This window comes from Gymnoscopelus braueri (genome assembly GCF_963280865.1).
Source record: "Gymnoscopelus braueri genome assembly, chromosome: 10".
Taxonomy (NCBI): domain Eukaryota; kingdom Metazoa; phylum Chordata; class Actinopteri; order Myctophiformes; family Myctophidae; genus Gymnoscopelus; species Gymnoscopelus braueri.
Window position 1 is genome coordinate 35,160,879 of NC_137611.1, and position 23,690 is coordinate 35,184,568.

At 41.0% G+C, this 23,690-nt stretch overlaps 2 protein-coding genes across 2 annotated transcripts; one reads left to right on the top strand and one right to left on the bottom strand.

Moving 5' to 3' along the window:
* Nucleotides 1–4,805: 4,805 nt before the first annotated feature.
* Nucleotides 4,806–20,044, top strand: LOC308094311 (myosin heavy chain, fast skeletal muscle-like; the record flags this gene model as incomplete). Its single annotated transcript, XM_080440881.1, has 39 exons — nt 4,806–5,023; nt 5,113–5,256; nt 5,519–5,675; nt 6,144–6,171; nt 6,263–6,380; nt 6,511–6,603; nt 6,693–6,756; nt 6,844–6,942; nt 7,025–7,128; nt 7,284–7,422; nt 7,699–7,817; nt 8,232–8,381; nt 8,674–8,844; nt 9,375–9,678; nt 10,702–10,766; nt 11,028–11,115; nt 11,356–11,473; nt 11,546–11,669; nt 11,765–11,901; nt 11,986–12,241; nt 12,707–12,949; nt 13,038–13,214; nt 13,298–13,443; nt 13,571–13,661; nt 14,558–14,947; nt 15,213–15,339; nt 15,504–15,622; nt 15,714–15,910; nt 16,410–16,593; nt 16,675–16,840; nt 17,052–17,176; nt 17,310–17,618; nt 17,720–17,923; nt 18,455–18,580; nt 18,747–18,917; nt 19,016–19,120; nt 19,222–19,317; nt 19,797–19,925; nt 20,024–20,044. Exons 1-39 carry the CDS (start codon nt 4,817–4,819, stop codon nt 20,042–20,044), a joined length of 5,811 nt encoding a protein of 1,936 aa, XP_080297007.1. The 5' UTR covers nt 4,806–4,816.
* A 2,893-nt stretch (nt 20,045–22,937) lies between these two features.
* LOC308093533 (phosphoglycerate mutase 1-like) lies at nt 22,938–23,690 on the bottom strand (the record flags this gene model as incomplete). The annotated part of the gene is made up of 1 exon (XM_080439868.1): nt 22,938–23,690. One exon carries the CDS (start codon nt 23,688–23,690, stop codon nt 22,938–22,940), a length of 753 nt encoding a protein of 250 aa, XP_080295994.1.

Sequence of the window (23,690 nt, forward strand, 5' to 3'; positions counted from 1 at the left end):
AGGACATATATATGGGGCCAGTCACACTTGTGCAGTCCTGTTTGCCAAATCATGCCAGGAGCTGACACGATGTGGATGTAGAAAGGTTCTAACTTCTGGCCACTGCAAATGCTTTAAGTTTGGACTTATCTGCACACCCCTCTGTGGTTGCAGTTGCTAATACACTGGCCTGTCATTGCCCAGCCGCCATTGTAAATGAGAATGTGTTTATAATGACTTAATAACGATACAAAAAGTAAGCACTAAGCTTTACCAAGCTAATAAAAAACTTTCAAATGTTCCATAAATGGATTCTGTGTATGGTAATTAATACAAATACATGTACTACAAGCTCATGTGGATAAACCATAAGCAGATGCACATTTCTGCAATTTAGCGGCAGCCATATTGGAAAACATGCCGCCATATTGGAACCTAATGTTATTTTTTATCGTACTTGGTAGAAATACCTCCAGAACATATTCTCATATATTAAAATAAGCCCCAGCAAAGTGATATAGTCCAAAACATTGGCCCAGTTGCAGCCATTTTGAAAACTGGTGGTGGCCATCTTGAATTCTGCGTGGCCAGAGGTTGATTATCAATTAGGGTCATATGAAGGTCATCTGTGCCAAATTTACCTATCGTATCAATTTCCCGCCCTACTTATAAGCTATTTTGCCAAGATGGTGGTAGCTCCTAGTTGCCCTATGGGGCTTACTTATTTACTGATAATCTAAGGATAAGGCTGAATTGTTACGATTGGTTAAAATATTGTATTAAATTTAATTCAATTGAGTCTCGCTTGATATGCTCTGAAAGTGGACACGGCCCACCCATCTGACCACTTAACAGATGGGTAGGCCCAGATTTTCAATTGTGCCCTCACTGCCCTGATCCAGAAAAGGTTCAAACCGCTGGTGTAGAGAGATGGGAGGGGACATGGCAGTGGCAGCCATTTTGTTGTGCCCATAGAGCTTTCTGAAATATTTATAGAGAATATTTTAAGCCTGCAACCAAGCAATCCAGGCTCCTGGTTAATCATGACCATAAAACATTTTATTCTGTCTATATAATTAGATTCCCAACGAGTCCAAGACTCCAGGTAAACACAAAAGATATATAATTATATAGGCCTATATATCTAGAGAAAATGGAGTTATAGACTAGAAAATGCAATGTTGTGACAAGTTCACCGTTCATTTCTGATAACTACTGTAGGCAACTACCTACTCTTCCTTCCTGCCAGGCAAGCTGCCTGTCAAGCTGTTACTGGGGTCAGGGGTTGGAGTCTGCAGCTTGGCTTAGAATAACTGGTGTTATCCGACACAAGTTTCCCTCCTTGGGAATGTTGATGAGGCACCAGGTAATCCCTAAATATCAACACTCCTTATCGATATTCCTATAGGGCATGTTAGGCCTCATGACAACATTTGCTGAGATTGCTACAGCCACATATGTGTTTTCGTATGATTCATGATTCCCCCTTTACAATCTTCAAACAATCCTACACCCGTAAATAGGATTGCCTTCAGGTGACCACTTAACTGCTTTTGTCTTTTTGGATTAGTTGTTGGTCGTCTCATTGTTTATTTCAAACCAAGTATACTTTTGGTGATGAGGTATTGGTGTTAGTCAAGGTAACCTTTAAGGCTTATACACAAGTTTCACAATACTATTGTTTGTAGCTCATGTTCTTAACCTGTTGATAAACTATTCTCTACGTGAATATTGCCAGACAGCTATTCAAGCTAAAAGACGGACGGTGCCAGAAGTTTTAGTTGAAAGTGAATCTGCAAATATTCTAAGTATGGCAGTAGATGCCTCCTCGTAAAGTCCTCCTCGGGGGCAGACGTACCCCGTCCCTCCTGGGGGTTGGAATCCTCTCGGGCGCCCGTTGTGCAGCACCTTTTCTACCCCGTGATGACCTTGTCGACAGGGGGTTGACAAGGTCCTTCTATCTATCACCTGCCTCTTAGTCATCCTCACCAACCATTAACTCATCTCAAAACAGCTTTCTCCCCCGCAGTCTCCTGACCTCCAAGTCAATGGGTTACGTCAGTGTCTCAAATGTGAAGTTGACAATGTTCAAGGTTAATATGGCGCAGACCCCATGGCCTTCCACCTGTGTCATGCTCAAAATACCCACCATCTTGAACTGGATTTAAAGTTATGATAATATTATGGCCTTGAACATTCAAACAAACTTACACATGATGTCGTGGTTAAAGGTTACAGTTTAACCTTGCTCTCGCTAGGTTCTGTCAGACACGACATGTTTTGCACTGTATCCATACGCCAAATGATGAAAATAGCTGATCTACAAGCTGAAATAGCTGTGCGAAAGTAGCCGATCTACGATCTAAAAACCCAACTTGGTAACAGGAGGGGTGCATAAATCTCACTGCTTGGCGACACTGGTTATCAAAGTAAAATTACCAGTTGCTGTTGATAAGTATTAAGCATTTGCTTGATTGTCTAGAAGTGCCTTTCAGTCAGACTGAGAGAGAGAGGCCCCTGCTTGACATCATTTGTAATGAACAGTATAATGGGGTTTTTTTGTCCACACATACCAATCTGTCTCAAATTAAGACGGATCATTCATCTGCTTGTCTGTGATCTCTCCTCGTCGTTGAGTGGACATGTGCGCCCGGCCAGGTTTCGGCCTCGAGTAGGGCATGGAGAGGGGGCATTTGCGTTTTTTTTCACCAGAGTAAATGCTGCATCCATGGTTTGGAGAGGGCACTTTTTACCAACAGCAAAAGGGCATGGTCTCAAGCTCCCAATGATGGCTGTGCACGTGCCTGCCCAGCATCCAGCTGCCAAGCCCTGATATTTTTATTACAGCAACTGGTATAAAGTCAAGGTCCTATTGTCTTACAAGTCGTAAGACAATAGGACCTTGACTTCATACCAAGTGGTACCAACTGCGGTGGGAAGGTTGAAAGTGTCATACCATGGTATATAAATAGGATTGTAATGTTTATGACCAAAATTGTCTGACGACCAGACAATGCATGTCAACAGATACTGAAAAAAATCTTATAGTTATTACGTAACAACAACAAGCAATAAACCCTCAGTATAAGTGTGGCCGGTGTGAGATGGTTTGAGTGCAGGAGGATTTCATTTCATTTGGTGGTGAGTGAGACTTTAGCTGTCACTTGTATGGATTAAATGTAGGATGCTAACTGCCTGACAATTGTTCAGTTGGCTTTGACCAACAAATAATGTAACCCTAATTCATATTATGGGATTAGAATGGAATATGACAGAATTGGAATAGGCTAGACACAATATGAGCAAATATGAAATTTTATTTCAGGGCATGATTATGACTAACACTAGCGTATCCTAATATGGATCAAAACTCAGGTGTGTAGTTATTGAGAAATTGACATTTGTCTCTTACAAGGTTAAGTGATTTTGGCACTAGAAACGTTTGTCTTCTCGTATAGTGTGATCAACCCAGCATTGCACAATGTAGGCTACATATACTGTTGAATATTACCATCGCTGCTATACAAAAAATACTGGGAAACTGTTGTTATTGCTGATATACAATATAGATACATGGTATCACATTTTTCATGTTGATGTGACTTCTATTGTGAGCGACTACTAGCTGTTTTAGTAATACTAGGTACTGTCACTATTGCTGCTTTAGTATAAGTGTTCTCTGCTATAGCATATAGCATGTTTTTCTAAAGCTACATATTATGCCTTATTGCACATTTATATGCCTCGTGCCTCATTGCACATTTATATATTTTTACCTTTATTCTCCCTGCCCTTAATGTGCTATGCTGATGTGGACACTTCTGAAGGCTTTTCATACTTTCTATTTCATTTTATTTGTATTCTTATCTTAGTTTTGATTGTTATTATTTATTTATTGATTTTACTATTACTATTGTCATTGTTGTTATAGCACAGTACATTGTGGACCCAGTGGCGTAAATTGACTTTTTGCCATGGGTTTTTGTATCAAAAGGGCCCCTGATATGGATGTATCATAATGCAACAATTTCACTGGTTTAAACAACATTTACTGTATGTAACCGACTAAGAAACACTCAGAAAACAGCCACAACTGTGCACATTTTGATATATATATATAAGGCCATTAAGACATTTAAAGGCTTAATATAATAATGAAAATGTATTTTAAATGCAGCTGAGAAACTTTTGTCAACTTCATTATGTACTTGCATAATACATCTCTTTTGGTCTACTTTGGATCTGATGGATAGGGTTCGGTGCAGTCCAATTGGAAACACTTGGACCCTACCTGGTCGTAGTCTTGCCTGGTCCAGTCAGTGGTCCTGTCATTATCAGAATGACTGCTGCTACAGCAAAATCCTTTGATCTCCGACTGGAAATGACAAAAATAAATATAATAGCAGATGCATTTACTGTATATGTAATATGGGCGGCTATTTTCTAACTTTAATTAATTAATTAATCGTCTCCTGGGGGGGGGGCGCTTTCGGTGGAAGTCCCATGTATGGGTTCACATAACCCAGCAACCCTTGGCAAATTACGCCACTGTGTGGACCGCACAAAATTGCATTTAGAGTATTGACAAATAAACCTTTCTATTTCTTCTTCTCCTTTTCCTTCTTCTTCTTCAAAATTATGTTTTTTCCCACACTTAGGGATTGCACTTAAAGGTTCCAGCTGTTCCTGCGTAGAGGGGAAAAGTGAGTGTTCATAATTTTTCTATTAAACTAACCTACAAGACTAGCCCTAAAAAGTCCTACAGTTCTCTGTTCAGATCTCAAGTTAGCAAGGGCATCAACGCCATCTATTTTTCTGTCAACAGAAAGCCGCCACCATGAGTACGGACGCGGAGATGGAGCAATATGGCAAGGCCGCCATATTTCTCCGTAAGCCAGAGAGGGAGAGACTTGAGGCTCAAAGTGCGCCCTTTGATGCCAAAACTGCAGCATATGTGGCTGATGTTAAGGAGCTGTATCTCAAGTGTAAAATTATAAAGAAGGACGGTGCCAAAGTCACCGTGGAAGTGCTTGACACGAAGGAGGTACGTAGACCTAAAATAAAATAGTGGCACAGTACAACTGTAATCACTATATATTCTGAAGTTTTCTGTTTTGTTTTTTTGTGTTTTAGGAAAAAACTGTAAAAGAGGCCGATGTGACCCCCATGAACCCTCCCAAGTATGACAAAATTGAGGACATGGCCATGATGACCCACCTCACTGAAGCCACTGTCCTGTATAACCTCAAAGAGCGTTATGCAGCATGGATGATCTATGTAAGATTTTCTACCTGCTGACTCTGAGAACAGTACAGTATTCTGCTCTGAGCTGTCAATAGAAAAGAAAAAAGTACAGAGAAGTAAAATCTTCGAGAAAAACAAAACAATATGGGGTGTAATAATGCTTCGCTGTTCCCTGATGCCACTTGGAACTTGTGACTGTAATCCCCCAGCCCTAGTGATCCGTTGTCCCAGATATGTGACGTGCTCGCTGCTTTGTTGTATGTTGTTATAATGTTCTCTCTCTTGTCCCCTTCAGACCTACTCCGGCTTGTTTTGTGCAACTGTGAATCCCTACAAGTGGCTCCCAGTGTACGACCAGGAGGTTGTAAATGCCTACAGAGGCAAGAAGCGTGTGGAGGCTCCACCCCACATCTTCTCTGTCTCTGACAACGCCTATCAGTTCATGCTGATGGGTACGTACTGGTCAGGACAATGTAAAAAATATATAACTACAATTAGCTCGGAGGGAATTCATGAAGATGGTGCACTTGCTGACAAGTTTTAGATTTTTGGCATGGTGTTAGGTATGGGTGGGTTTTCAAAAACATCACAAAGAAGTTGGGCTGGCCCCCTAGTGGTCGGTATGCAATGAATCCAATATTTTTGGGCCAGTATATGGTTGAACCCCCAAATAATTGTTAGAAAAGATTTTCAATGGATTCTGTTACTATTGGGTAAATAGCATACAAAAAATCTTGGAAAATCCAACTTGTGGAAAGGCATCATTTTCAAGATGGCATCCGCGATGGCTGCCAGGAGCTTAAAATGGCTATAAATTTGGAGGGAATATGTAAAAAGAAATCTTTTGACATATTCCATCCCAGCTAAATGGTTTTGTGCTGTATACATAACTAAAAGTACATTTGCTTTACATTTTACAGATAAAGAGAACCAGTCTGTCTTGATCACGTAAGTTTCTCATCTACTAGCCATTAAAAAAAGAACATTGTAATCAACTCACTATAACTGCATTTCTCTGAATGTGTGCATTTTTAACCAGTGGAGAATCCGGTGCTGGAAAGACTGTGAACACCAAGCGTGTCATCCAGTACTTTGCAACAGCAGCTAGTTCTGGTGCAGGAAAGACAGATGCACCAGCCGGTGCTGGCAAAATCAAGGTATATGTACAGGTTTTAAACTTAAACAAATTAAACATTTTGAACATTAAGAATTTATATGCAATATAGCAATTCAATTTAAAATAATTCTGACCAAATTCTAAATTTGGTGATGTCTAAAACATGCTAGGGGTCACTGGAGGATCAGATTATTGCTGCCAATCCCTTGCTGGAGGCCTATGGTAATGCCAAGACTGTGAGGAATGACAACTCCTCTCGCTTTGTAAGTGTAAAATAATATAATGAGAAATCCTGCAATCATTTCATTATGTAGAGGGATTTATTTTTTACAAATTGTGCTTCATGAAACAGGGTAAATTCATCCGAATCTGGTTCAACAATAGCGGTAAACTGTCCAGTGCTGATATTGAGACATGTAAGTATGAAATTCACATATTATGATAAATTATATGTGCCTTCATTTTTAGAGGAACAGAATTTGAGTTATGCACGACTCTTATAGATCTGCTGGAGAAGTCCAGAGTGACCTACCAGCTTCCTGCTGAGAGAGGCTACCACATCTTCTACCAAATGATGACCGACCACAAACCTGGGATTATTGGTAAATTGAATGACTGATGATGCAGTGATAACATAAAGTAATGAATGAAAAACTAATTTTCACCCTTTTTTTTTTACCCCAGAGATGTGTCTGATCACCAACAACCCCTATGACTTCCCATTGTGCAGCATGGGTCAGATCACTGTGGCCAGCATTAATGACAAAGAGGAGCTGGACGCCACTGATGTCAGTATACATATTTTTATAATAGGTTTCTAATATTCAGTTATATTATATTATGTTATTCAGTGTGCAGTCAGTTGCTCTGCAAGTGCAATGCATGTATTTTCTAAAGTGATGTTTGTTAATCTAATGTTTTAATCTCAATCTTTTGAATACAGGATGCTATCGACATCCTGGGCTTCACTGCGGAGGAGAAAACGTACATCTACAAGTTTACAGGTGCAGTGATGCATCATGGGGTCTTGAAGTTCAAACAGAAGCAGCGTGAGGAGCAGGCTGAGCCTGACGGCACGGAGGGTGAGCTACATCTTTATTTATATTATTATTATTATTATTATTAATATTTATCATGATAACGGAGGGTGAGCTGCATCTTTATTTATATTATCACAGAGGGTGAGCAATGTCTTCAGCTAAGGAAGGAAAATAATGAATAGTTATCATTATAAGTATTGTATTTTCATATATTCTACATTGATGGCACGGAGGGTGAGCTGCATCTTCAGCCAAGGAATGAAAATAATGAACTGTTTATCACAAGTGTTGTATTTTCATATATTTTAATTATTTTAGAGGCTGACAAGATTTCCTACCTGATGGGTCTGAACTCAGCAGACATGCTGAAGGCTTATTGCTACCCCAGAGTGAAGGTCGGAAACGAGTTTGTCACTAAGGGACAGACTGTGCCACAGGTGAGAAAGTTACACTGTTTTATTGTTATGAATTCATACACACTTTATATTCTTACCACATACAATTAGAACTCTAATATCTTTTTGAGTTGTGTCCAGACTTAATTACAGTCTAGAATATTTTGACAGTGCTACCCATACAAACTACACATTGTGTAGCCATATATTGTATGTAAAGTATGATTCACCACCAAACAAACAATGAGAGACAGAGTGCAGGCAACTGCTGCTAAAGCCCTGTCGAGAGACCAAAGGTGAGTTAAGCTAGGCTCAGACTGCCAGACATACAGCGCACACATATGCACGCACGCGCACGCACACACAATATGTGGGGGGGAAATGCATAGACGTACTTCTTTGGAAGAAATGTAATAACAATTCACACCCCTACTAATAACTTTCCTGTTTCCTTAGGTAATGAACTCAGTGGGTGCCTTGGCCAAGTCTATCTATGAGAAGATGTTCTTGTGGATGGTCATTAGAATCAACGAGATGCTGGACACCAAGCAGCCGAGAAACTACTACATTGGTGTGCTGGACATCGCTGGTTTTGAAATCTTTGATGTAAGCATGGACTTGTTTTAAGTGGTAGACTAATTATTTTTGTCACAATTACTTTAACATTAAAACCGGGAAAGCATCTGTGTCATTTTAGATTTTATACGTTGGCTATTGAAAAATAGCAGATCTACAAGCTCACAGCGTGTCACTTTGTGCCGTGCTGCGAGCTTGTACATTTGCTATTTTTGAAAAATCTTGAAAGTGATGAATGATTTAAAAAAAAAATAATGACAAAAGATTGTGACAACTACTGATGTAGAAGGCATTTGTAGAAATAATAACTCTTTCCACTCAGTTCAACACCCTGGAGCAGCTGTGCATCAACTTCACCAATGAGAAACTGCAACAGTTTTTCAATCACACCATGTTTGTTCTGGAGCAAGAGGAGTACAAAAAGGAGGGCATACCCTGGGATACCATTGACTTCGGCATGGACCTGGCCGTCTGCATTGAGCTCATTGAGAAGGTATACAATTATTATTATATTATTGTATATTATCATGGACCTGGCCATCTGCATTGAGCTCATTGAGAAGGTAGGGACATGGACGTGGCCATCTGCATTGAGCTCATTGAGAAGGTATACAATTATTTTGTGCTCTAATGCAGTGGTTCTCAACCTTTTCAGGCAACAACCCCCCAAAATAATCATATTTGAACTGGGGACCCCCACCCTGACAAGCACTTGGAATTGAAGGAGTTGAGATATTACATTTAGTTTGACTCGGTTCCACGGATACATTACATTTTTTTCCTTTTTCTTATATTATTTGACAATTTTGACAAAGTTTGACCAGTTTTTATAGTATAGTTTGTTGATTACTTTTGATTACGCAGTAATGGTCTTTTTTCATTTCATTTATTTTCTTTAATTGTCACTTTACTGTCATCTGGGGGGACCCCCAAAATCATGTGGGGACATTATGTTAATATTGTTTTTGTCATTGGCATTAAGGTTGTGTCTTTGGTGATTTGTCTTTTGTCTCCTTCACAAAGCCCTTGGGCATCTTCTCCATCCTTGAAGAGGAGTGCATGTTCCCAAAGGCTTCAGACACCACCTTCAAGGACAAGCTGTATGCCCAGCATCTTGGAAAGTGTAAAGCCTTTGAGAAGCCCAAGCCTACCAAAGGCAAGGCTGAGGCCCACTTCGCCCTGTGCCACTATGCTGGAATTGTGGACTACAACATCGGTGGCTGGCTCGAGAAGAATAAAGACCCCCTTAACGACTCTGTGGTGCAGCTGTACCAGAAGTCTTCAGTTAAACTGCTGTCTGTGTTCTATCCTCCTCCTGAGCCTGAAGGTATGTTTATTAATCTAATAATGTAATATAATATAATATAATGTGTTCTATCCTCCTTCTGAGCCTGAAGGTAATAACAGTTAAACTGCTGGCTGTGTTCTATCCTCCTCCTGAGCCTGAAGGTAATAACAGTTAAATAACAGTAATAACTGTATAAACTGCTGGCTGTATTCTATCCCCCACCTTCTATTAGCCTGGCATGGCCAGACTAATATCACTGTGTAGATATTAGTCTGGAAACTTTCTGGGCGGATTCCAAAAAAATGGCTCTGGTGATAAATCCGCCCCACATTTGCATACTGGTTCCTGATTGGTGGCCCACAACTTTGGGCGCAGCGAAATCAAATCGCAACCGAGTGGGAGCCAGACTAATCTGCAGAGGGGTTTTTTTTTGCACTGGCTTCCAGTGGCCTCCTTTTTTCGTCTGGTTTCCAGGCTATTGTTGTATCCAAAAAAAGAGAGGGAAATCAATATATCTAATCAAATCAATTACCAAGTTTATGAAATTATGACATTATTATTTGACAGTAAAACCATCAACTTGTGATTAAAGTATCTTTCCTCTTCTACCCCGGATTTGAACCCGGTTTCCCGTGCAAGTGCTGGATCTTTTACCATTGAGCTAATTGAGCCTGCCTGCTTGCTCAGGGGATAAATTGAATCTTGACAATCAGCTAAAAATTCGTGTCAGATCCTGTGTCTAGGTGAGACATGGCCTTTGACATGGCTCAATAGAAGAGCAGGGAGACAAAAGAGCAGGGAGACAAAATACAACTATCCCAAGTTATATTGTATTAACATACTCTACCATACAGATTGGAACATTTTAATTTTATTCATTAAAAAAAAGTTACGTGGTGCCGCTTTAATATTATACAGAATCTGACAAGAAGGGAGGCATTTTCGCTTGTAAATAATTATTTATGACTAAGATACAATATATTTGTTGACTTTAACAACTGAAGAATCATTTGTTAAAGTCAAAAGAAACTGTCCACTCATTATTCTGACAATTATGAACAGATAACACAAAGAAAGGAGGCAAGAAGAAGGGTGGTTCCATGATGACTGTGTCTGCTGCTTTCAGGGTAAGAATATGTATTCATTATTATCAACATTATAGTCATGTAAGAAATAGGCACAATATATTTTCATGTTGGAAATAAACAATTACTGTATCACGTGTTGTGAGCCTGTAGATCGGCTATTCTTGAATATCTGTAGAATAAAATAGAATCTAAATCTGCAAAATAACTAAAGTTTTCAAATAATTGTAGTGGTGGAAAAGTACAATATTGAATCACTTTGAACTAATAATGAACATACTTGGCTCTATAATGTCTCAATAGGAGAACTTGCAGAAGCTGATGACAAACTTGAGGAGCACTCATCCTCACTTTGTGCGTTGCCTGATTCCCAACGAGTCCAAGACTCCAGGTAAACACAGAATATATATAATTATATATAAATTATATATATATATATATATATATATATATATATATATATATATATATATATATATATATATATATATATATATTCCCTATCTAGTCCAAGACTCCGGGTAAACACAGAAAATCAATATTTAATAATGATTGTATGAGGTGGTCATTTAATGCAACTTAGTGTGTGTAATTATTTTGTCTTAATAATAATGAAGCAACATCTTTACAGGCCTGATGGAGAACTTCCTGGTTATCCACCAGCTGAGGTGTAACGGTGTGCTGGAGGGGATCAGAATTTGTAGAAAGGGCTTCCCCAGCAGAATCCCATATGCTGACTTCAAGCAGAGGTATTGATTACTTTTAGTTCCATACCTATTAACGGGAGGCATCCAAAATGACCATGAACCTTTGCAAAATAGGTATAAAGTACTGAATGCCGCCGCATGTCCTGAGGGCCAGTTCATGGACAACAAGAAAGCCTCTGAGAAGCTGCTTGGGTCCATTGACATACCTCATGAGGAGTACAAGTTTGGACACACCAAGGTAAACACACTCCGAATCTGCACCATTTTATTGAGAGAGGACTAAAAGTTGTCTTTGTAGTCGATTATTTACATAGTTTGTAATATCCTATGCAGGTGTTCTTCAAAGCTGGTCTGCTGGGTACGCTGGAGGAAATGCGAGATGAGAAGCTGGCTATTCTGGTCGGCATGACTCAGGCTCTCTCCCGAGGTTTCCTCATGCGGACGGAGTTTGTCGAGATGTTGAGAAGGAGGTACTTTGAAAACATAATATAATGTGACATTTGGTACAATTTCGAAGGTACTCTTTTTAAATTACCGGAACTGTTTTCCCACAGAGAAGCCATTTTCACCATCCAGTTCAACGTGCGCGCATTCTGCAATGTGAAACACTGGCCATGGATGAAGCTGTATTACAAGATCAAGCCTCTTCTGCAGAGTGCTGAGACTGAGAAGGAGCTGGCCAATATGAAGGAGAACTATGAAAAAATGAAAACTGACCTGGCTACTGCTCTGGCCAAGAAAAAAGATCTGGAGGAAAAGATGGTGTCTCTGGTGCAGGAGAAGAATAATCTGGCAATGGCAGCTTCATCAGTAAGTACATTCCTGCAAGGAAGTTTTGTAGCTCAAATCGTATATAATCTTATCTTTAATCGTTTCTCTTATCTTATCTCATATGTTCATCCTGAACAAATGCTCATGTAGTGAGTTTGTGCACCGAGCTGGGATCGAACCCCGGTTCCCCACTCGGCAACCCGACGCACAACCTACTGTGTCGATAGAGCTAAACTCGATTGGCAGAGCTGTTGTAACCGGGTCTTGTCTGGGGTCACTCGGTTTTGTTGGAGTGCGTCCTCATGCTTCACACTTCACGCATCACGCCCCTCACGACACACAACGTCCCTCATGTCCCTCACGCGAGGACTTCCTGCTCCACATCCTGCCGACTACGCCAGCTTGTAGTGGAGCCAAGCTCGATTGGTAGAGGTGTTGCGGCCGGGTATTGTCCGTGGTCACTACACTGACATGTTTCCTTATTTATCTATTTTTGACCACAAGGGAGAAGATAGTCTGAACGATGCTGAGGAGAGATGTGAGGGCCTTATTAAAAGTAAGATCCAGCTGGAGGCAAAACTCAAAGAGACAACTGAGAGACTGGAGGACGAGGAGGAGGTCAATGCTGAGCTGACTGCCAAGAAGAGGAAGCTGGAAGATGAATGCTCTGAGCTCAAGAAGGACATTGATGACCTGGAGCTCACCTTGGCCAAAGTGGAGAAGGAGAAACATGCCACTGAAAACAAGGTTCATGATTACGTGCTCTAGCCGTCTTATCAACTTATAGAACAATAATGATCTATTCATGACAACTAATTCTGTTCTGCGTATTTAGGTGAAGAACTTGACTGAGGAGATGGCCTCTCAGGATGAAGGACTTGCTAAGCTGACAAAAGAAAAGAAGGCCCTCCAAGAGGCACATCAGCAAACTCTTGATGACCTGCAGGCAGAGGAAGACAAAGTCAACACTCTGACCAAGGCCAAGACCAAGCTGGAGCAGCAAGTTGACGATGTGAGTTTATGAATTGGATGTTTTCAACACATTATGTTTATTGTTGTACTGAATAATTCATTGTTGTTTTTATTATTGTGCAGTTGGAGGGTTCTCTGGAGCAAGAGAAAAAGCTCCGCATGGACCTCGAGAGAACCAAGAGAAAGCTCGAGGGAGATCTGAAACTGGCCCAGGAATCCATCATGGATCTGGAGAATGACAAACAGCAGTCAGACGAGAAGATAAAGAAGTAATGTGGAACACATAATTCATATTATTAATTAATTAATAATAATAATAATAATAATAATATGAAATGTCATGGAGAAAACCAACCTGCAGAATGACACTAAAATATCATGTACTGTATTCCACAGGAAGGACTTTGAAACAAGCCAGCTTCTGAGTAAGATTGAGGATGAACAATCTTTGGGGGCTCAGCTACAGAAGAAGATCAAAGAACTCCAGGTACAGTATTTAACATTTCTTTCAAATCTAAAGTTTAACTACCTAAACCCTATAGGCAACTCTTTGGATAGGTAAAAGGACCACCATTTTTACAGCAGTTTATTTCACCTCTCATACCAAATGTCTTGTAGCCTGCAGCTGTAATATCAATAATTAAAGTAGCTATTCTTCTTAATAATCAACAAAATTTGGAAAGTGACATACCGTAGTTATATAAATGACTAAGATAACATGTTGGAAAACAAAGCCAGTGACAGCTGTGTAAGTGAACGTGTACAAGCGTGCATGCACGTCCGCAACTGGTCGCGGCCCTCATCAAGTCACCTTTTGCCTAGCCTCGATCTCCAGGCTTTTATTGTTTAGTTTTGCTAAAAAATAAAAGCCTGGCCCAGCGCGTCGGTGTACTCGGTATGAGGAAGTGTTTCACTTCCCAACCAACCAGAGTGCAGTGGGCGTCGCTCGTAATGTTGTGTTAACGGGGCGGGGGTTGACGGACAGATCGGTGAACCAATGGGATCAGGCGCAATCTCTCGCCGGCTCTATACACCCGCCCCTCTATACACGAAATCAGGAGTGTTGGGGCAGTCTACCTTTTGCCCAATGCTCACTCCGAAATGAGTTTGACACCCCTGCTATATAATTAGTTGACTAGGGTCCCCGATAGGTCTATACTTGGCCCCCTCCTTTTTCCCCTTTAGACCAAATCTCTTCGACGAACATGGCCGATCTACAAGCTCGCAACACGTAGGGAGCTTGTAGATGTGCTTTTGCCAAATGTTTGCCTATTATGACATGCCCAAACAAGGGACGCAAGGGTCAAATGGTTAAATCTTCTATAATAATTATGAGTAAATGATGATTTTCACATGTTAATCTAATATTATCAATTTGAAAAGGCTCGTATTGAAGAACTGGAGGAAGAAATTGAGGCGGAGCGCGCTGCTCGTGCCAAGGTGGAGAAGCAGAGAGCTGACCTCTCCAGGGAACTGGAGGAGATAAGTGAGAGGCTTGAGGAGGCTGGTGGAGCCACCGCTGCTCAGATTGAGATGAACAAGAAGCGTGAGGCTGAGTTCCAGAAGCTGCGTCGTGATCTTGAAGAGTCCACCCTGCAGCATGAGGCCACTGCTTCTGCTCTCCGTAAGAAGCAGGCCGACAGTGTTGCAGAGCTGGGCGAGCAGATCGACAACCTCCAGCGTGTCAAGCAGAAACTTGAAAAGGAGAAAAGTGAATACAAGATGGAGATTGATGACCTGTCCAGCAACATGGAAGCTGTTGCTAAGGCAAAGGTAGAATGGAATGTCTGTGGATAATTCTTGAGATAATACTAAAGAAAAAAAGAAATAAGGAAAACAAGATCTCTAAATGCATTGATTGATGGCCAGCAATTGATTCCACTTCTGACACCAATTGTAGCGTTTCGTTTCCAAACAAAGTATTCAATTGACAATTGAGAGAAATTTGTAGAATATTGAACTACTGTAAAAAGGAACATGACATTTTAAATGTAGGTCAAACAGTCATTAATTGAATATGTCCATTGTTAATTAACAGGGAAATCTTGAGAAGATGTGCCGCACCCTTGAGGACCAACTTAGTGAAATCAAGTCCAAGAATGATGAGAATGTTCGCCAGATAAATGATGTTGGAGCTCAGAGAGCAAGACTGTTGACAGAAAATGGTAAATGTTCTTTGTAAAGTGTACTTTACATGGTTTGTCAATGGTACCAAATTCCATATTTAGAGATGATGATTTGATTAACAGTTATCCCAGGCCTTTTACAAATATGTATCCAACAAAGATGATACAACAGTTTTTTTAATAATATTTCAATTTCTAACAAGGTGAGTTTACTCGTCAACTTGAGGAGAAAGAATCTCTAGTCTCACAGCTCACCAGAGGCAAGCAGGCCTTCACCCAACAGATTGAGGAGTTGAAGAGACACGTTGAAGAGGAGGTCAAGGTGAGAACCATTTTTCAACAAACAGGCCTTGTGTTATACTTTTGTGTTACTATACTCAGCTGACATTATTTGGGGAATTTTCTTTTGTCAGGCAAAGAATGCCCTTGCTCATGCTGTGCAATCAGCTCGCCATGACTGTGACCTTCTGAGGGAGCAGTTTGAGGAGGAGCAGGAGGCCAAGGCAGAGCTGCAGCGTGGAATGTCCAAGGCCAATGGTGAGGTCGCTCAGTGGAGGACCAAGTATGAGACTGATGCTGTCCAACGCACTGAGGAGCTGGAGGACTCTAAGTAAGTGATCAGTGTTTTACACTATGGTACCACTCTTTATACAAAGTGAGTGATAAGTGTTTCACACTATCAGGTACCACTCTTTATACAAAGTGAGTGATCAGTGTTTCACACTATCAGGTACCACTCTCTATAGTAAGTGATCAGTGTTTTACACTAACAGGTACCACTCTTTATACAAATAAAGAGATCAGTGTTTTACACTATCAGGTACCACTCTTTATACAAAGTAAGTGATCAGTGTTTTACACTATCAGGTATCACTCTCTATACAAAGTAAGTGATCAGTGTTTTACACTATCAGGCACCACTCTCTATAGTAAGTGATCAGTGTTTTACACTATCAGGTACCACTCTCTAAGTAAGAGATCAGTGTTTTACACTATCAGGTACCACTCTTTATACAAAGTAAGTGATCAGTGTTTTACACTATCAGGTATCGCTCTCTATACAAAATATTACCCATAATGATTTGATTACATTCAAAACCGATCAACAGGAAGAAGCTAGCCCAGCGTCTTCAGGAAGCTGAGGAGCAAATTGAGGCTGTGAATTCCAAGTGCGCGTCTCTGGAGAAAACCAAACAGAGACTCCAGAGTGAAGTGGAAGACCTCATGATTGATGTGGAGAGGGCCAATGGTTTAGCTGCCAACCTTGACAAGAAACAGAGGAACTTCGATAAGGTGCTTTGACATACAGTAGATTAGTTTAACTTAATGATTTTAGCCTCGATAAAGTGGGGTAAATTACACTTGTCATTGCAGGTCCTGGCAGAATGGAAGCAGAAATACGAAGAGGGTCAGGCAGAGCTGGAGGGAGCTCAGAAAGAGGCTCGTTCTCTCAGCACTGAGTTGTTTAAGATGAAGAACTCCTATGAGGAGTCTCTGGACCAACTGGAGACCATGAAGCGTGAGAACAAGAACTTGCAACGTGAGTCTTTCTCTACATACTGCTTTCAATATCAGTAATGTTTTTTGCCAACTTTTTGGGTCAAGGTTGGGTTCATGTGTGTTAAGTAAATATTAATATGCCTTTAAATGTCTTTAAAAGTTCAAGATCAATTGTGGATTAGGCTACACAGTTTTTTCTAATGCAAACGTCTTTATCTTCCGATTGAACCTTTATTTTCAATAAATTGCAGAGGAGATCTCAGACCTGACTGAACAGATTGGTGAGACTGGAAAGAGCATCCATGAGCTGGAGAAGAACAAGAAGCAGGTGGAGACAGAGAAGTTAGAGATCCAGACAGCCCTTGAGGAAGCTGAGGTAAAACTTTGAGGTTCCAGATGAAGAAGGCAATTGTCGCTATATTAGATTTAGTTCCAATAAGATTAAAAAAGTGGAGTGATACATATTACATTCGTAGGTTCGTACTACCTGATCCTGTGTTACATTTTAGGGTACTCTGGAACACGAGGAGTCCAAGATTCTCCGTGTCCAGTTGGAGCTCAACCAGATCAAGGGTGAGGTCGACAGGAAGCTGGCCGAGAAGGATGAAGAGACGGAGCAGATCAAGAGGAACAGCCAGAGGGTGATGGACTCCATGCAGAGCACTCTGGACTCTGAGGTCAGGAGCAGAAACGATGCCCTGAGAATCAAAAAGAAGATGGAGGGAGACCTGAATGAGATGGAGGTTCAGCTGAGTCATGCCAACCGCCAGGCCTCTGAGGCCCAGAAGCAACTGAGGAACGTCCAGGGACAGCTCAAGGTGCAAAACATAGTAGTTAGACACATGAGAGGAACTGCTCTGAGCAAGTCACATTCTGATGTTTCTCTCAAATTGACCACCTCAAATGTGATTTATTTTAGGATGCCCAACTGCACCTTGATGATGCTGTCAGAGCCCAAGACGATCTGAAAGAGCAAGCTGCCATGGTGGAGCGTAGGAATGGCCTCATGGTGGCAGAGATTGATGAGCTGAGAGTGGCTCTGGAACAGACAGAGAGAGGCCGCAAAGTGGCTGAACAAGAACTAATGGATGCTAGTGAACGTGCTGGACTGTTGCACTCTCAGGTAAGCAGTGATGGAGGAAGTCCTCCATTTCTTTTTACTCAAGTAAAAGTATCAATACAAATTTACTTGAGTAGAAGTACAAAAGTATTGGCATCAGAATATACTCAAAGTACCACAAGTAAAAGTACTCATTATGCAGAAGTTCCCATTTCACAAGTTTTCATATGTATAAAATGTGTTGTGAGCTTGTAGATAGCTATTTTCAAATTGCCAAAGTATATATGGTAGGTCTGAAGTGGTTTTGTGATAAAAAATACAAGTCTACAAGTAACTAGTAACTTAAGTTTTCAAATAATTGTAGTGGAGTAAAAGTACAATATTTGCCTTTGAGACGTAGTGGAGTAGAAGTAAAATTATCAAAAATTGGAAATACTCCAATAAAGTAGAAAAAAAAATACCTCAATATTTTACTTAAGTACAGTACTTGAGTAAGTAAAAGTAAGTCGTTGAAAAACTTTCAATATTTAGAATAAGAAATATTCACATACTAGTTCATTCATAATTACTAACATTGTTCAACTGAATCTTTAGAACACAAGCCTTTTGAACACCAAGAAGAAGCTTGAGACTGACCTGATCGCGGTCCAAGGTGAAGTGGACGATAGTGTTCAAGAAGCAAGGAATGCTGAGGAGAAGGCTAAGAAAGCCATCACTGATGTAAGTTAGGATGTCCTATACCCTTATCTCATGTCATGCTTCATGTCGTCTCTGTTGAGTGGAAAGTTTGGAAACCTCATATGTCCAAAAGATTTTATTTTCAGGATTCAAATTCAAAAATAGCAAAGATATTAACACACAATACAATACAAAAATGACATTCCAGGCTGCTATGATGGCCGAGGAGCTGAAGAAGGAGCAGGACACTAGCTCTCACCTGGAGAGGATGAAGAAGAACCTGGAGGTCACAGTGAAAGATCTGCAGCACCGTCTAGATGAGGCTGAGAACCTGGCTATGAAGGGAGGCAAGAAGCAGCTCCAGAAACTGGAGTCTAGGGTAAGATGTAGTTCACTTCAACACAGGTTATACGGGTTGTAGTCATACACAATGAAATAAGCAGAATAAAATTCACAGTGCATAATCTAATTGTGAAGGTGCGTGAACTGGAGGGAGAGATCGACAATGCACAGAGAGGCGGAGCAGATGCTATTAAAGGTGTCCGCAAATACGAGAGGAGGGTGAAGGAGCTGACATACCAGGTACCGTATAACAGGTTCACTTTAATGACCATCATCCCATTGACAAAATCAATAGCTTGCATGAACATACAACTAATGTTATAAATTCACTGTCTCTTCAGACTGAAGAGGACAAGAAGAATCTTGGCAGGCTTCAGGATCTGGTAGACAAACTGCAGATGAAGGTCAAAGGCTACAAGAGACAGGCTGAGGAAGCGGTAAGAAAAATATTGTTTTTTATTATTTGTGTGTGTGTGCGTGTGTGTGTGTGTGTGTGTGTGTGTGTGTGTGTGTGTGTGTGTGTGTGTGTGTGTGTGTGTGTGTGTGTGTGTGTGTGTGTGTGTGTGTGTGTGTGTGTGTGTGTGTGTGTGTGTGTGTGTGTGTGTGTGTGTGTGCAACCACACCAAGGAATCATAGAAATCCTGTTTGCTTAATTAATGTTGTTGCTTTAGATGCCATAGGCAACCACCCTAAGGAATCATAGTTGTTTTCTGAACAACTTAAGCCCTATATACTTCGTTGACTGGGGTCCCCCAGGACCTCTAAACCAAATCTCTCCACCGAAAATATCTGCACGCTTTGTAAGTTTGTAGATCTGCTTTATTTTCGCTGAATGTTTGCCTGTTTTCGCCTTGTCTCGTTTGAGCTATTATAGCAAGAAGTATACAGGCTTTGAACCTTCTCTATCATATTGTAGGAGGAAGCAGCCAATTCTCACCTGACCAAGTGCAGAAAGGTTCAGCATGAGCTGGAGGAGTCTGAAGAGCGTGCTGACATTGCTGAATCCCAGGTCAACAAGATGAGAGCTAAAAGTCGCGACTCCAAGGTAAATACATGATGCAATATGAAGGCACTGTTGGTTATCATTAACTGAGCTTTAACTAAATATTTGTGTATGGTCTAAATGTATTCATCTTTTCACAGGGAAAAGAGGCTGCTGAATAGTTTCTTCAATCCAAGAAGTCACCGCAAAACGTCATAAAATATGACGCATTGTTTTCAATAAAGTATTATAACTATAAGTATTTTGTTATTTGTTGTTTTCATTATCTCTGCCAGGACGAAGATTATTTTTTCACCCATTTGTCTGTCTGTGTGTCTGGGAGCTAGTCTTGCAAACTTCTAGCCCTAATCAGCATTCAGCAGCACCAAATTTCTTGTGCATGCGTGCAACACATAGGAACAGCAGATGGATAGTTAGTTACATACAGTAGCTACCAACCAGATACAGTTATAACTTTCTTGTAACATGCTATGTACAGTAGCTAATGTGAATGAATCATTTTATATATATATTTGTTTTTATTGTTTGTAGACCTGAAATTGAAGGTCGCTTTTTTGGCTATATTTGTTAATTTGATTACATTTACCTTTATTTATTTTTGTGATAGCTATGAATTAAAGTCACCTTGTAACATGGAGAACATATTTTACAAACATTAGCATATGCTTCCTGACATAGGGATATTGCCAAAGTTAGATGTTGGATTATCTTTTCTGGGAGGCCAGAGCCCAATTAATAGGCTACATGGATAGATTTATGTACAAACTATCAACAGTATGAACAGGCCTTTATGTTTCAACAGTTTCAACCTTGAATGTCTGGGTAATATAGCCTATAGGCCTATGTGAATGAATTTGGACAGTCCTTTGTGCCAGATATGGGGGGGGGGGCACACAAATAATAATATATTAATTGTAGCATGATGCAACACGTTAGATTGAAAATCTGTTAAAACCAAGAGCAATATAACTTTTAGTGGATTGCAATGCAGAACATTGCTTTTCCAGGTGGTATTCTTTTTCATTTTGTCTGTGTGTATGTTCGAGGTGTTCAGGTTTTGTGCTGTCTGGAATGATCACTCCAGCGCTACCACTGCGCCATCTAGTGGTCATATAAAAAAGGAAGGAGCTTCGTCTCTAACGGTGAAACCACTCATGGCGTTGATTGTAAATGTTATTTGTATGGGACATAATATTCCTATTACCTCCATATTAGGTAGCACTTTATAATAACTATAGATACACTATTAAGCATTAGATAAGCATTAGTAAACACGTAATTCATCATGAATTAATCATTTGTAGAGCATTATTCTTATTCATACATGACTAAGCATGAGTAAACCCTTATAATTATAAACATGTCAACTATACACTATTTAGCATTAGTTAAGCATTAGTAAATACTTAATTCTTCATTAATTCATCATTTGTATTGCAACCATACATTAGCCTAAGTGTAACAGGGCAGTAAGAATTAATGTAGCACAACTATGCCACCTAGGGAATTGCACACTAGGAAATAGTTATAGTCTGATTCTGGAAGTGCACCTGATTAAACAGTAGAACTCCCCACATTGAAAGATTTGAGACAGAGGCGTGTTTTATTTCACAGGTAGCAACAGTAAAAGTTGGTATGAAATCACATTTTAAACCGTATTAGCTGTTGGTTATTATGCGCCCTGACAGGGTGCGAACACATACTCACAATGAACTGGAAATACAAAACATACTAAATTAAATCATAATGGAACAGAACATGATACTAAACCAATCATACAAGACCTGGGTTGGGGGTTACCAGCGAGGGGACACGACCACCACACCTGGGGTGGAGGCATAGAGGGTGGAGGCTACCCCCACAAGCTGCAGCAACCTCACACACACACACACACACACACACACAGGACTCACACCAAGAAGGAGGTGGGTTGCTACAGCACACAGCGACGAGAGCCGCCACCACCACCAGCAGGCAGCACCCAGCCTGGGTCTCCAACTCAAGTCCTAAACGAAAAACAAAGGATTAATAAAACATAAAGACTTCAAAACATAATCAAAGTGAGACAAAACAACAAAACTGAATTTCAGACCAATATGGTCAGGCTGGCCCTTGAACAGGCCACAGATGCAAAGCATTAAGACCAAGTAGGCTACTGTCTGTTGTAGGCCACAATGATGGTTCTGTTTGGGTACAGCTCATGGTTTCAGCCAAAACAAAGCAGTCACTGGTACACATGCGCTGTGGTAGGTCACAACAAGAACGAGACCATGCAATTTACTTCAACCTGATGCTACAAGGCAATCCAGGTGTACAACCTGGTTGCTGAAACAAAACAAACTAATTTCACAATACCCATGATAGCCTATACAGCTCATGGTAGCATCATATAACACCAAGAAACAAACATATCTGCACTGGTAACTGCTTGAAGCCAAAGCTCCAGCCCAACAGGTGAGCTTTGACAGAAGCCATGGACACAAGTCAGTGGAGAATTGGAGATGCTCGCTTGGGCTGATTTTACTGTTGCCTTTATACAGCTGTTGTCTGCATTAATAGAGTGGGTGGAGGAGGTGGCATATGAGAGAGACTACTGTATGTCCACACGCATTAGTTAAGCATTTTCTATATCACTGTGATAGCAGTGATGCCATGCATAATGATTTACAAATGGCGAATTCATGATGAATTAAGTATTTACTAATGCTTATGCTTAATAGTGTATTATAAAGTGCTACTCCATATTCTAACTTTTTGTGTTTTTTCGTAAATGAATGCCCTACTTGATCATACTACAGCGTCACACAAAAGCGTCAAAAGTAGCAGATCTGCAAGCTCGAAGCACAGATTTAGGTTCATCCTCACATGCATGTGTGAAAACCTGGTATAGAAAACCTGATATAGAAAACCTGATATAGAGCGGAAGCAGACAAACATTTGGGGACAATAGGCAAACATTTAGTCATTAATAGGGTTTCATTAATAATGGAACAGTATTTGATAATGATCTGCACTATTGCAGGAATCCCTCGGCCCACATAGTGGCCGATGTGTCTATTTCTTGGCAGCCACAACCCCCATAGCCTTCTTCACGGCCTCCTCATCGCCCAGGAATTGCAAGAGTCCCACAGGCTTCAGGTTCCTGTCCAGCTCATACAGGATGGGGATGCCTGTTGGCAGGTCTAGCTCCATGATGGCCTCCTCTGACATACCCTCAAGGTGCTTGATGATGCCGCGGAGACTGTTGCCATGGGCAACGATCAGAACCCTCTTGCCATCTTTGATCTGAGGGACGATCTCCTCGTTCCAGAAAGGCAGTGCCCGGGCGATAGTGTCCTTCAGACTCTCGCAGGTTGGAAGCTGGTCGTCTGTCAGGTCGCCATAGCGACGGTCCTTGCTTATGTTGTTATAGAAGTCATGCTCCTGATCCATGGATGGGGGTGGGACGTCGAAGGATCGCCTCCAGATCCTGACCTGGGCCTCTCCGTGCTTGGCTGCTGTCTCTGCCTTATTTAGCCCAGTCAGGCCACCGTAGTGGCGCTCGTTGAGGCGCCAGGTACGGTGGACAGGCAGCCACATCTGGTCAATGCCCTCCAGAACAAGCCACAGTGTCCGAATGGCCCGCTTGAGGACAGAAGTATAGCAGATGTCAAAATCATAGCCAGCGTCTTTCAAGGCCTGTCCTGCCCGCTTTGCCTCTTCCACCCCGGTTCCACTGAGGTCTGCATCGAACCATCCGCAAAAGCGGTTTTCCTGATTCCAGCAGCTCTCTCCATGGCGGATCAGAACAAGCGTGTATGAGGCCAT